Source organism: Pan paniscus, chromosome 7 (assembly GCF_029289425.2).
Source record: "Pan paniscus chromosome 7, NHGRI_mPanPan1-v2.0_pri, whole genome shotgun sequence".
In the NCBI taxonomy this organism is placed as follows: Eukaryota; Metazoa; Chordata; class Mammalia; order Primates; family Hominidae; genus Pan; species Pan paniscus.
In genome coordinates, this window is record NC_073256.2 from 35,633,051 (window position 1) to 35,648,263 (window position 15,213).

A 15,213-nucleotide genomic window follows, 5' to 3' on the forward strand; every position below is an offset into this window, starting at 1 on the left:
CACACAGAATCCTTGCATGAGTTTTGGGGCCAAACAGGACTATATGTAGATCCCATCATGACTTGGATGACGTTAGAAGTTATACCTCTGTGAGACTGTCTTCTCAGCATTTGAAATGATAATAATACAAACCTCACAGATGGTTGTAAGGTTTAAATGAGATCAACATTCAAAGAATTGAGCACAAGGCCGGGTGCGGTGGCTCATGCCTGTCATCCCAGCACTTTGGGAGGCTGAGGCGCGAGAATCATTTGAGCCCAGGAGTTCAAGAACAGCCTGGACGACAAAGGGAGACCCTATCGCTACAAAAATAAAATAAAATTATAAATTAGCAGGGCATGGTGGCACGCACCTGTGGTCCCAGCTACTCAGGAGGCTGAGGCGGAAAGATTGATTAAATCTGGGTGGTCGAGGCAGCATGAGCCGTGATTGCACCACTGCATTCCAGCTTGGGAGACGGAAAAAGACCCTGTCTTAAAAAAAAAAAAAAAAAGAAAGAAAGAAAAAGAATTGAGCACAAATCCCTGGCATAGAGAGCATTCAACAAATGCTCCTGTAAAGCTGCAGTCTGATTTTGGAGGATGCTGCAAGCTATATTCTGTGCCTCCAAAATTCTTAGGTGAAAGTCCTGAACTCCAGGACTTCAGAATTTGTTTGGAGAAAGGGTCTTTAAAGAAATAATTAAGTTAAAACGAAGTCATCAGAGTAATCCCTTATCCAACGTGACTTGCCGTCCTTAAAAGAAGAAATTTGGATACAGAGAGGCATCGAGGGAAAATGATGTGAACATACAGAGAGTAGGTGGTCATTGCAAGCAAAGGAGAGAGACCTAGGAAGAGACCAACCCTGCCGACACCTCAATTTGTGCTCTATTCTTTTTCTTCTTCTTCTTCTTCTTTTTTTTTTTTTTTTTAACAAGGTCTTGCTCTGTCTCCCAAGCTGGAATGCAGTGGAGTAATCACAGCTCGTGCTGCCTCGACCACCCAGATTTAATCAATCTTTCTGACTCAGCCTGCTGAGTAGCTGGGACCACAGGTGCATGCCACGATGCCCTGCTAATTTATAATTTAAAAAAAATTTTTTATCTCCGTCTTCTAGAGTCCAGAAATGTGAGAACATAGATTTCTATTTAAGGCCCATAGTCTGTGATACTTTGTTATGACAGCTGTAGCAAATACAGGTATTATCACGAAGACTTGGAATGCGATGAACACCTGATGTCATAGCCCAGCAGGTAAGGGAAGAAAATCAGGGCAGCCTCGAGTCTACTGTGCTGGAAGGGAGATATGTTTGGATGTTGCACTCAGTAGGCTTCCCTTAACACACAGTCACTAGTTTTTGTTATATTGTTAATAGTGTTATGCAGAAGCTTTTGATGGCTGATCTAGAGGCCAAAGCACAGAAAGCAAATCTTTTGGGTCATAACCTACCCTTAAGAGACTTCCCATATCTTGGTTTATATGCTTTAACTTAGTATTATTCATTTTTGTGTTTGATATTGTGCTATTCTTTTTTTTTTTTTTTTTTTTTTGAGACATAGTCTGGCTTTGTTGCCCAGGCTGGAGTGCAGTGGCACTATCTCAGCTCACTGCAGCCTCCGCCTCCTGGGCTCAGGGGATCCTCCCACCTCAGCCTCCTGACTAGCTGGCATCACAGGTGTGCGCCACCACACCCAGCTAATTGTGGGGTTTTTTGTTTGTTTGTTTGTTTTGGTAGAGACAGAGTTTCACCATGTTGCCAAGGCTGGTCTCAAACTCCTGGGCTCAAGCGATCCAACTGCCTTAGCTTCCCAAAGTGCTGGGATTACAGATGTGAGCCACCGCACCCAGTCACATTGTGCTATTCTTCAGGAAAAGGTTGCCAGTAATTTCTGGGCCATTTTCCATCGTTCTTTGATAATTTCTAGCATAGTTTAGCTCAGTATAGCTGTTTAGAGATGTGTTCTGAGGTAGAGGCTGGGGAAATCATCAGACTCCATAGGGCCAATGCATGCCAAGCCCTGTTAGAATCTGGACAGGGCGTCGTGGGTTGCAGGTGTGGGTGGGGTTGACAGGAAAGGAACTCTGGGAGACGTAGGGCAAAAGTTTAAAAATTTACTGGTTTAGTTTTTTCTCATTCTGCTAATTCACCCACATTGTAATTTATTTGCATTTTTCTGCTTATTCACGCTTAAAAGGCTTTCCAGCAGTTTATTCCTAACAACTTGGCATTTCACGCTGCAGAAAATTTTAGCGTTACTACATGCTAATTATTCACTATGCACTTCTTCCCCTAGATTGTTAATAAACTGCTAGCACTAAACTTTAGGAAACTCCTACTCCTAACATGTCACAGTTTGGTGATGAATTTATCCTCCATATTTGATGAACAGACCTTAATAATGCGCCAAATTCTATTCTAGGTGCTTTTACCTTCTAGTTTAATTCTCGAAAGAGCTCGGTGAGATAAACATTGAGATAATGTTCAGAGAATCTAAATAACTTGTTCAACGTAAAACATCACATAGGATTCAAACCTCAGTGAGAGTCATGGAAAAGACACAAATAAATGAAAATACAGGTTGTGTGAGATGCTAAGAGACGAATAATGTATTGCTATAGTGATTGCAGGGTCTAACTAGACAGGAAAAGCTGGTATTTAAACTGCACCCTGAAGGATGAGAAAGAAGGAGCCAAGCGTGGAGTCAGGTGTGGAGCTTTTCAGACTGGGCACAGACGCTAAGGTTTGGTGTGTTTTTGAAACGGGAACTCAGTGTGGCTGCAGCTTAGTGAGCAAAGGTACTACTGACCAGAAGTGGTCTTGGAGGACAGAGAGGAAGAGCCAGATCATGCTTGACCACTGAGACTGAAGTGAGGCGATTGGACTTTATTTTATTGTAAATTGAGTGCAGAGCCTTGGGAGGGTTCTTAGTGAGATGATATCACTGAATTGCATTTTAAATGAGATCATGGTTTTCTTATTGCAAAATGAATTTTCAGGGAATTGTGTGGGGATCCATTGAGGTAGTCGATTGCCTTGTGCCGTGTTTGTGGTTAGACTGTTAGGAATATCAGGACTGGCTTGTATGTTAACTGAGAAAGTACAAACTGAAAACCGTGTGTTTGGAATTCAAGTTTTGCACCATCGAAGACTTATTGTTAACCTTTGCTTCTATTTTGAAGCTACTTATCTGTCCTTGACAAAGCAGTTCCTGCTAATTTACTGATCAGTTCGTTGTTAGAATGACTTTTGCCTTAGGTTTTCAAAAGTCAAGATTTTTTCCTCGAGAATACATCAGGGTAGGATTTAAGATAATTTTATAGCCAGAGAAACCTTCAAGATAAAGTGCAAATTTTAGTTTAAACAGTAAAATTAAAGCGCCGCTCAGCTGAGTGCCGTGATCAAGATCACACATATTGGGAGGATTGGGCTGGAGTCCAGGTCTCCTACCACCCAGTTCACTGCCAGTGCAGAGGATCAAGGGAGGGTACAATGTTAGCTTGGTTAAGACACAGGAAAGCCCAGAGTGACAGAAGCATCATGTACAAGAGGAAAGACGTGTGAGGTGAATTTGGAGAGAAAGGCAGGCGTTTTATCAATAAAATCACAATGACATATGAGGACAACAAAGTAAAAAGGAAACAGTTTGACTTAAAGTATAATAAAAAATATAATTTATAAAAATATATAAGTAGATAGGTTATAAAGAAAATAAATTCAAAAATGTATTAGGAAGAAAAGGGTACCATTGCAATTAAACTGAAAATGTTAACGTGAATAACATATTTTTCTTGCATGTCATTAAATAAGGTCTGGAAGGGGTGTCACTTTTGACCTCTAATACACTAAAAATGAACCACAGATTTTTGGAAAGTAGCTAAAAGGACAAAGGATTTGGCTTCAAGGGGTTCCCCCTGGCCAATTTTGTCAAAGAATTCTCTATGAATTTGACAGACTTTTTCCAAAAGAAGAGCATAATTAATTCTGTTAGAGTAATTTGAGTACAGAAAATTCGCTTAGGGAGGGTGTTGGTGACCTTGGCACGGGTGATTGCAGTGGAATGCTGGGGAATTAGACCAATTGGAGTTGGACGAGGAGGTAAAAGGAGGTTGGGGGTAGAGAGAGTGATTTTGGATGATTGTTAAATTTTCCCGTGAAAAGGCCAGAAAGTGGGATGGCAGCTAGAGACATGAAGTCAGGGGACAGATTTTGTTGGGACAGGAGATGTTAAAGCATATTATAAAGATATTAAGGCATAAAGTATTTTTGTCATAATCTTTTGAATGTGAGCTACTTCTGTGAATTAACTGAAAATGTTTTCATAACTACATCCTTGTTTTTTCAGTTAGTTTTTACTTCTAACTAAAATGATATCATAAATGCTAAGCTTCAGCACAGAGGTAGAGTCTTATTTACCATTTTGTTCTCAACAGTGTAAGCAAAGTATAGTCAATTAATGTTTATCAATAAATGAGTTAAAGATAAACAGAAAAAATGTAGAGCTTGGCTATAAAATTATCCTTAAGATTCATTCATTAGGACCAAGTCTCTGTTTTGGGGTGTTTATGTGTGTGTGTGTGTGTGTGTGTTTGTGTGTGTGTGGGGGGGCGGTATTCTTCATTATCAGATGTCTGAGGCTAGGCTGGAAATTGCATAGTGGTTTTATATTGAAAAGTTACTGTGTATGAGCAATAAAGGTAAATTATTCCTCCAAAGGAGAGAGATTGAATTTGAAGACAAGAAAAAGAAAATTCAGATTAAGAAAATAAATGTTAAAATCACAGCAATATACATTTGCAATAAAATACCCCAAAATCACATTGTTTTAGAAACACTTTACTGTTCTTTGCTAATTCAAAAGGGGGAGTTCATTTTTTGTCTATTATGAAGGCGTAGTAGCACACAAGTAGCCATGTAAGTATCTGAAAGCTTGAATTTTGGATATATTTATGACTAAAAGTTCAACTAGATTTAAGTTACCATCAGTTTACTAGGCTGCTGTATCTCAATAGATACCATTTAGGACAGTAACACTTTAATAATATTCACCAAAGCCAATTTTTAAATAATCAATTGGTAAAAAATGTACGAGTGGAATAACCTTTGAGATGATCTCCTGCTTTTAATCAAGGTTGAATTTAAATCATTCTAGACTGAATTAATGTATATAAATCATTCTAGACTATATTAATATATAGTATCTATATATACACATACACACACATCCTATTAAATCTTTTTCTGTGGAGAACCCTGACTAATACATAGGACTGGAATACTTTCTTCATAAAAGGCTAAACAGTAAATATTTTAGGATTTGCAGTCCATACTTTCCCTGTCTCAGCTACCTAACTCTGTCATTGTAGCACATAAGTAGCCATGTAAGTGAATGAATGCATACATGTTTCAATAAAACTTTATTTATAGAAACAGGCATCTAGCTGTGTTTGGACCAAGGGTTCTAGGATTAAATGATTGCTTGGTAGTTCAGTCAAAAGAGATAAGGGAGGTATACATTTGAAAGGATGTTTCATTCAAGCCAGGTTGGATTAAGGAGCAGTTTGTCATCCTTTTCTATATTATGGGTTATTACTTTGACAGTCTCACTCTTTAACTTCAATTTTACCTGTTTTATTTTTACACAAGGATTTCTTAAAGAACAATTAATGCTATAACAAAAAACTATCACTCTTATCAGTCTTACCAATTCTAAACTGAGGACTGATTAGTTCAGCCTTTTTATCTGTTGTCCTACTCTGTTTCTTTCTCTCTTTTTTTGAGACAGGGTCACGCTCTGTTGCTCAGGCTTGAATGCAGTGGCAGGATCACAGCTCACTGCAGCCTCGACCTCCTGTGCTCAAGTGATCTTCCCACCTCAGCCTCCCGAGTAGCTGGAACCATGGGTGGGCACCACTATGCCTGGCTAATTTTTAAATTTTTTGTAGAGATGATGTTTCACTATGTTGCCCAGGCCAATCTCAAACTCCTGGCCTCAAAACTATGCTCTCACCTTGGCCTCCCAAAGTGCTGGGATTAGAGATTTGAGCCACTGTGCCTGGTTCTCCTGTCTTTCTTACGGGAATGATTAGTGGCGGTGGAGGGGGTGAGCGTAAAGCGCAGCCAGATAATACAACTGGTGACCCAATCTACAAGCTTTGTAGCATGGATGATGGTTCTAGATTTTAAGATGAAGTTCTTTTTTTGTTTTCTTTATTTCTTCTTCTTTTTGTTTTAAGAAACAGGGTCTCACTCTATCGCACAGGCTGGAGTACAGTGATGTGATCATAGCTTACTGCAGCCTTGAACTACTAGGCTCAATCAGTTCTCCTGCCCCCAGTCTCCCAAGTAGCTGGGACCACAGGCAGTGCCACCACACCCAGCTAAAAAAAAAAGTTTATTTGTAGAGACACAGTCTCAATGTGTTGTCCAGGCTGATCTCCAACTCTTGGCCTTAAGTGATCCTCCCACTTTGGCCTCCTGAAGTGCTGGCATTTCATGCGTGGGCCGCCCAGCCCAAAATGTAATTCCTGAAGGCCATAATTTTACTTTTGGCAAACAGGAACATTCTTGGTAACTATAGTAGTAATTTACCTTTTTCACTTTCTCTCTTCCTATGTATCATCAGGGCCAAGAAAGTGCTGCAATTCCCACAATTAATCACAGAGGAACTTGAAGTTCTGGAGGTATATTGGAAGATTAGAAATTGCTAAAGCAAAATATCATTGTAGGGCATGGACCAAAAAGAAATTAGGCTAATCCAAGATAAAATGAGGCAAATAAGTGTTTGAAATTAAAATTAAAATTGTGATTCACAGTGTTCCTATTGTGTGTATTTAGATGGTATGAATGGTGCCATCCACCAGATGTAGGATTGGTAAATATTTTAGTGTAATAATAGCAGTGCTTTTAATTCCCAGGAATAAACTGCACCTAACTTCTTTGGGGTGATTATAAGATTTAGGTCTTTATTTTTTTTAAAGTAATTGTTTTTATTAAGTTAAACAGTGCCTATCCAAAATAGATTCTTTCACATTTAAGTTCTCAAAAGGACTAACTGGCACATCAAGATCGAAGTTTTAACATCTCATCATTACTCTGTGTTAAGAATGAAGACCACCTTTTTGGTTTAAACAAGTTTCTGAAATGACACATCCGTTTAAAAAGGCAATTGACTTATAAGATAATTCAGATTTACATTATTTTTCACCTTTTATTTTCATTCGCCAAGTCTATTTTTGTTCAACATTTTGCATTTATTTCTTTCAGGAGCCTGTACAAATATTACTTTTCTCTTTGTAATTTGTCTTCCTTTTTTAGCCCCCTTTCCTATACGTTATACATTACAGTTAATATTATCAAGATGAAAGATGATATATTATAATTGTACATTCATAGGGCTTACTCTACACAAGGCACTGTGTTAAGTACATTGTTTTATTGTCCCTTTGAATTCTCCCTACAGCCCTAATGCTATTGCTGCAGCGATCACCCTCATTTTGTAGTGGAATAAGTGGGATAGCTTGTGTAAGCCAGCAAGTGGCAGAGGCAGGATTGGACCTTGCTTGCTTTATCCCCAGCCATTGCTCTTTGGTGCTATTATGCTTAGTAATAATCACTTTTCCATTTTGACAAATTCAACTATAAAAAAGTACAATACTAAGGAAGAACCAAAACCAAGGTGGGGGTGGAGGGAACCCTGTAAACTTATAGACCCTGTCTGTTTTCAAAGTTGCTTGAAGCCCAGTTGAAGCCAGTATCTCCCTCAGCTTTTTCCTTTTTAAAGGGACAGGAACCATTTTGTCTTCTCCCTCTCTCCTCTTTTTAGAGAAGTGTTTTCTTCACCTCACAGAAGAGATTACTTCCGCTTTTTTCAACTATGAGCTGAGTCCTACGGTGTGCTAAGCTAACATGGTAATAGAAATAACTTTTCTCTTGAGTTTTTCATGCCCACAAAAGAAAAATGAATACTTCTCATATGTCCACTTTGATATACCAGTTTTATGTGATTCAAATTAGTTGTCATGGTCTGTTTGTCTAAGTCAGTCTCTTACTCAGTAAACACTAATGGGGCAGATGCTCTATGCCAATTCTTGTGCTTTAATGAGGAATTAATTTTAATATGATCCAGCAGAGCTCGAAGTTGTAACATTTTTATCACATGCAGGAAATATTTAGATTGAAAATAAAAGAATTTCTAAGATAGAATTAATGTGCTACTCGTTGTGACTTTGAGAATAAAGCTAATTTGCTTTAGTAAAAACTGAGTAAACCTCAGTTTTCTGTTGACAAAAATTGAAATAACTATTAATTTATCTCAATAGCTGGTTTAAAGGAAATGGGATAAAGAAGGCTATACAACACTTGAAATTTCTCTATGGTAAAATTGGAGAATAGGTATCAGCATCATTGTTAAATCAAACAAACTGGAATTCTGTCTGTGAAGTAAGAAAATTAAATAATCCTGGATTAAAACTCAAAATCCACATTAAAACCAATAGTTATTTTTAGAAGACCTGTCCCAATTATGTTCAGTATTGCTATTTAGTTTTTGTATTGTTATAAATAATCAAATTATATTTGATTACCATCTATATTGTTTCAAAAATGAGTCTATTTTTCATCTGTTACCTTTATATACATAAATATTAGAAAAGTGTTGAGGCTAAATTTGAGCAATCTTTTCTTGAACAGTTACTTTTGAACAAAAATATTTGCATTTGACAATAACTTTGTATTTCATGTGTTTTTACTCTGTGAGAAAGGAAACTTTGAACTTGACAACTCTGCCATTAAACTGAAAATTACAAGGTAAATCACTGATTTACTAATTAAGTAAACATGGTTGAAAGAACATTCATTTCCTGAGTATCACAAAGCAAAACCTTGCATAGTCCATATATCTGTTAATGAAATAAGTTAATTTGCAAACTTTGATAATGTTATTTAATCAGTGACAAGTGATAAAAATGTTGCTAGTACTTATTAAATCATTTAAAATAGCTATATGCAACTTTATTTGCAATATATATATAACAGATATGAGATTTCTGTCCAGAATATATAAAAGGCTCTCAGTAACTAAGTAGGCCAATAGGAAAATAATCATTCACATAGAAGAGAAAGGAAATCCCAATCATAGTGTTTTAAAAATAATGCCAAACCGCACTAATAATAAGGGAAATGAATGCTAAAATAGTGATTTTTATTTAGGCCTATGATGTTGACAAAAATTAAACAGACTTACGTTTACAGGAAATTGAACTGGCTCATAATCTTGGCGAAAGTGTAATTGGATACAGCCTTTTGAACTGATCCCTTTCATTCTACAAATGTTACACAATTATTTACTATAAAGATGAATTTATGTGTAAGTTGTGTACTTTTAAAAAAATAGAACATCTGTGGATTTTGAATTACATTTAGGGAAAAGCAAACTGTGAATGGCAATAATAATAATAATAATAGCTTTAAAAACAAAGTCTTTGAATGCATATCAGGCTTATAGAGTAGTGGTCCAGGTCAAAAAGATTAGCAATTCGTACCAACTACACCTTTTTTGTTGTTGTTGTTTTTGAGACAGAGTCTCACTCTGTTGCCCAGGCTGGAGTGCAGTGGCGTGATGTTGGCTCACTGCAACCTCTGCCTCCCGGGTTCAAGCGATTCTCCTGCCTCAGCCTCCAAGTAGCTGGGATTACAGGCGCATGTCACCACACCTGATTAATTTTTTGTATTTTTAGTAGAGACGGGGTTTTGCCATGTTGGCCAGGCTGGTCTTGAACTCTTGACCTCAGGTGATCCACCCGCCTTGGCCTCCCAAAATGCTAGGATTACAGGTGTGAGCCACCGTGCCCAGCCCCTAACTATACCTTTTTCAAAAATGTCACTTTGTTTTAGTTTTCAGTTCTCTCAACTCGAGTCAGTGGAGTAGCAAACACATTTGTATGCAAGCACCAGCACCTCTGGAATGGTCAGTAGGGTCATTCATATATAAATGCACAAGTGGAGTCAAATTGCTTTTCCTTTCCTTAGATTGGCTCCACTGAAGGATTGGAAATTTTGATCCAGAAAAGAGCTGTCAATTTTGGAGCACTTTTGAAGACAGGGTGTAGTCAGTGTCTAGAGAGAAATGCATACCTGTGGCGGTAGGTTCAGATATTAAAAAACAGACTTGCCTCAAGCCTTTCCTGTGCCCTCAGATGAGCTGCTTCAGGGATTCTATGAGAAAGCAAACTCTGACTAGCCTCTGACTTACAAGCGGACTTGTAGAACAGGCCATTTGTAAATCAAAGGTCATCCAGGCCTGCCTGTCTCATTCTGGAGATCAGAAATGTTAAAAGGAATGGAGAACCTAGGAAGCATTTACAGATGCCACATCTAGGTTAGTAAGAGATCTGGAAACCATATATTAGTTGTTGTAAACTAGAACATTTAAGGGGGACACTATAACATCAAATATGTGAAGATCTGTAATTTAGATCTTCTGTTTGTTGCTATGGTTTGGAAGCCTCAATATCACAGGTAAAAGTCACAAAGCAGCCAATTTCAACACCCTGAAAGGATGAATTTTCTTATTCTTAGGGCAATCCAACAGTGGAACGGGCTGCCCTCCAAGAAACTATGGGCTTCTGCTAGCTCTAGAAATGCCTGAACTTGTATTTGGTAGCTCTCTTGGGCAGGAGATTGGTTGGACTGAGCAATCTTAAAAATTTCTCACACTACCCTCTGGTTCCAGGCTTCAGAAGGCAGCGCATTTCATTCCAGCACCAAGGCCTGAGGTCCTGTGCCCTTTTGAAAAGCTGAATAAGGACAAAAATATACAAAGTCAGACTTGGTACAGCTGAGATAGGGCAAAACTTCCAAAGACTCTAGTACAAAGAGAGAGACCAAATGGGAAAACAAATAGACAATACAAAAGGCGCACAAATGTCTTGATTACTAAATACAGCTTCTTGCCGCAGCTTCCTTTAGCGCTTGTGGCCCCTGTCCTAATCTATAATACCTGCTAGCTTGGAATATTTACAACAGCCGCTGAGGAATGGCAGTTTCCCAGCACTGCCTGGCCTTTCATTGTGCAACAGGGAGCAAGTAAAGTCACTGTGCATAAGCATTTGTACTTTTAGAAATTAGGGGGAAAAAAAGAGTGGCTGCTGTGGACACATTTTGTTCTTTGTGGAAAGCTCACCAGGTGGTTGCCAATTTATCAAGAGCAATAAATGCCTGCGGAAATGTAATGACCTGGAGAGCATTGCTTTTATCTGAACTCTATAGTTGGAAGGAAAACCAATCAACCAAATGATACAGAAATAAGACCCCCAAGGGGCACACTTGACAAGTTTTGTTCCGCAGGACAGGAGCCAGGGCTGAAGTGCGCAATGGAGGCATGGCTGACTGCAGCCTCCAGCCGTTTCCTCCACCCTCTCTCCACACTGTGCTCACCTCTCCTCCAAATAAAGTTGAATAAATATTTAGAGAATGTTGGTTTGAAGGGAAGCCAAATTATTAAGCTACTTAAATGCCTTATGTCTGTGTCAAGCCCTGTTTGCCATAAGCTTCATATAACCTATTACCTTTTTTTCTCTTTACAGTGTCCATGGAAAACACTGGCGAACAAGGTAAGCTAGATTATATTAATGTTATAGATTTTTTAAATAGTTTGAAAAAAATTGTATTCACTTAGATTTGGTTGGGATTAATAAATTGTTCTTTGAGAATGTGGAGACAAGCTAGGGTTAAAGATGTCTCATTTCTCTTAAGTTTGCAGATTGAATTCTGTCAGACACTTGGCAAAGAATTCTATCCTGAAATGGCTGTCATTGTGCCAGAGATTCTTAAGGCTTTGAGGTATAGGGATATCAACAATTTCCTTTCCTAATTCAGATTATTAACTTATAACTGAGTCACCTACATAATTTATGAAAAATATTGTTGGCTTTAGTCATCTCACACCGATTTACGTGCCTTATTGAATAATTCAAATTTTTAATGATTCTATGAGTATCCTCATTCTTTAGAAAAATTTAAAATTGCTATTAAAGTTTTAAAATGCTAAATATGCTATATTTAAATTAGCATATTTTATTCAATGATATCTTACAGAATTAAATTGTGTATTAATGTATTACCCAGAAGGAATCATTATCACCATATACAAAATAAATATTTAAAATTTGGGCCGGGCACAGTGGCTCATGCCTGTAATCTCAACGCATTGGGAGGCCAAAGCGGGCAGATCATTTGAGGTCAGAAGTTCAGGACCAGCCTGGCCAGCATGGTGAAACCCTGTCTCTACTTAAAAAAAAAAAAAAAAAAAGAAAAAGAAAAAGAAAAATACTAACATTAGCCAGGTGAGGTGGGGCATGCCTGTAATCCCAGCCACTCAGGAGGCTGAGGTAGGAGGATTGCTTGAGCCCCAGGGGGCGGAGGTGGCGGTGAGCCACTGCACTCCAGCCTGGGCAACAGAGTGAGACCCTGTCTCAAAAAAAAGGAAAGAAAAGAAAAGAAAATTTTGGATAGTATTTCAAGACTTTATAACACCACCCAGAGTGTGTTTATATGCATTACTGAAAAAAGTATTCAGAACACTTTTTTAAAACAATTGTCCCATGTAATAAATAAGACACTTGAACTCCCACTGAAGGAAATCTCTTTGTCCAGATGTTCTCCATTTAAATGTGTTATCATTACACCAGCTTTGACTAGAGCCAAGCAAATAAGCAAACAGCTTCTCAAATAGGAACTGCCTTTGTTATCTGTGTCAGTACAGCAAAGTTCTTAAAGCCTGAGTGTTTTAACACTTGTTTTTAATGCTGTGTTTGCTGTTTAAATTTGCAGGCGTAACGGCCTCATTTTTACAATTTAGAAAAGGTCCTTGTTAGTGATTTTGCCAATAGATGGTCTGTCTACAGATGGGAGGCTTTTATTCATGGGCATAGATCTCATTATGCATTTAGGAATTTTTGTAAAAAACTCTTGGCTTTGGAAATAAATTCGTTGAGTTGTGTTTATTCTAGTATAAAGTAAAGGAACTTTCATAATGTATTATAATTGGTAATTTGGTTATTTTAAAACAAGCAGATCGGTTGTGACTATCATAATTTTCGTATGTATTTGCATATTATGATGATAATTATGTTTCTCTCGTTTTAGTTGTGTGCCTGATGGCCTATCATCTACTTTTTGCAATGTTTGTCTGGTCATACTGGAAAACTATCTTTACATTACCAATGAATCCTTCAAAAGAAGTAAGTTAAAATATTAACGAAATTATTCTAATGATAGAAATCAATAATACTGATGTATTATTGAAGAATGAATTTTATTTTAATGTTGCAAACTTATTGAGTGTAGTGACTTTTTAGATTAAAAAAATTAGTATGTCTGTTAATAAATACTTGAATTTTCACCTGGAAATATTATTGTTTTCACCAGATAAGCACTGCATTTTCTGTATTGAATCTGTTATGAATTCCATTTCCACTTTAGAGTCAGACATCAGGATGGATGGATAGGTAGACAAAGATAGATAATAAAATAGAGCTAGAAGGTAGACATAATTCTATGATAATTATCATATTAAAGGTGTATTAGTTGGTTATCAGCCACCAGAAACAACAACAACAACAAAATAATGGCTTAGCTAATCTTCTCTGCATTCAAAAAGTCTGTAACTAGTCCACAGCTTCCAGGTGCCCACACTCCTTCTATCTTGTTTCTCTGCCACGTGTAGCCTCCATTTCCAAGGTCCCCTCTTGGTCTAAGGGGGACTCTGCAGTTCCAACCATCACATCTACATTGTAGCCAGCAGACCAAAGAAAGTAGGAAAGAGAAGTAAATGTCCTTCTCTTCAAGAACACTTTCTAGACATTGCTGACGTCATTTCCACTTACATTTAGAAGTTGGTTATATGGCCACATCTACCCACAAGGAAGTGGGGAGTGTAGCCTTTCTTCTCGATGACCATGTTAAACATGAGAGAAGAAGAGAAATATGGTTACTGAGAGACAACTAGCAATCTCTGCTTCAGAGGGTTTTAAGTAGAGTGATGGATCAAATTTGCATGTTGAAAAGATCATTCTGTTTGTTTCTGGATCATGCATCCTGGTTAAACATTCTTGGAGCAAAGAATTGTGTCTTACTCATTTTTGTATCCTTGGCGTATAGCCCAGTACATTGTTGAATAAAAATATACTTTGCTAACTCTAATAACAGTGTAGTTTTAGTAAGCCAAGTTTAAAAAAAAAAGCATCACTGTAGACTGTTTACTGAAGTAATCAGTTTGAAATGCAACTTTGGTCAAAAAAGCCAATAAATATGCTATTTGGCTTGGGAGAGGATGGTAAAAACCACAGATGTTTGCACAGAATTAATGGTATGCCTGGCTTAGAATGCTCTATCTATTGCCTGTTTTTCTTCTATTCTCCACTTCTTTTTCTATCCCAGTCTTTTTTTTTCCATCCTCCTACCATATTTGCTTCTTTTCCATCATCTCTCTTACCCTCATCCTGTCCTTAGTGGTAGGTTTGAAGAAAAATACTGACTTCTATCATAGGTAGTCTCATCCACTCTGGTAGTTTACATACAACCTCTGTTTTGATAACTCCCAAATCTGTTTTGAGTTCTAAACTCCCCCTTAAATTTCAAACTTATGTATCCCCCTGCCAAGCATAGCTTCTTGATAATTCCACCAACACCTCAAATACAAAACATCAAAAACAGACGTCATCACCTTCTCCTTCCCCAGACTGTGAGTCATCTGTTTCTTATGTCGGTTAATGGGCAGTTTATCACTGCTCTAATTCTGGGTCTTCATCATCTCCCTTGTCTGAGACATTGTATTCTTCTCCTGGTAATTTGGTTATTTTAAAACAAGCAGATCATTTGTGAATACCACAATTTTAGTCTGTACTTGCATATTATAATGATAATTATGTTTCTCTCATTTTAGTTGTGTGCCTGATGGCCTATCATCTACTTTTTGCAATGTTTGTCTGATCATACTGGAAAACCATCTTAAGGTTTTCTGTTTACAGCCTGGCCTACCTTTCCTTCCCAGAACCCCACAAAACTTCATCCAATACCCTGAAGCTGGAGTGGTCCTCCTAAAAAGCAATGTAATGCCTTCCCTCTACTGCTTGTATCTATTGTGATTCCATATATCCCACAGGGGAAGGCTCAGTCTCTTCTGCCCAGCAATAGCAGCTCTTGTCTCAATTTCTGACTTTATACTTTATACTC

At 37.8% G+C, this 15,213-nt stretch overlaps 1 protein-coding gene across 1 annotated transcript in view; it reads left to right on the forward strand.

Moving 5' to 3' along the window:
* Nucleotides 1-15,213, forward strand: part of ZDHHC2 (zinc finger DHHC-type palmitoyltransferase 2) — a 66,178-nt gene that overhangs the window by 16,699 nt on the left and 34,266 nt on the right. Inside the window, exons 2-3 of the mRNA XM_034965693.4 lie at nt 11,565-11,591; nt 13,126-13,220. Of these exons, the coding sequence (XP_034821584.1) occupies nt 11,565-11,591; nt 13,126-13,220 (122 nt within the window). The remainder of the gene's footprint in view (nt 1-11,564; nt 11,592-13,125; nt 13,221-15,213) is intronic.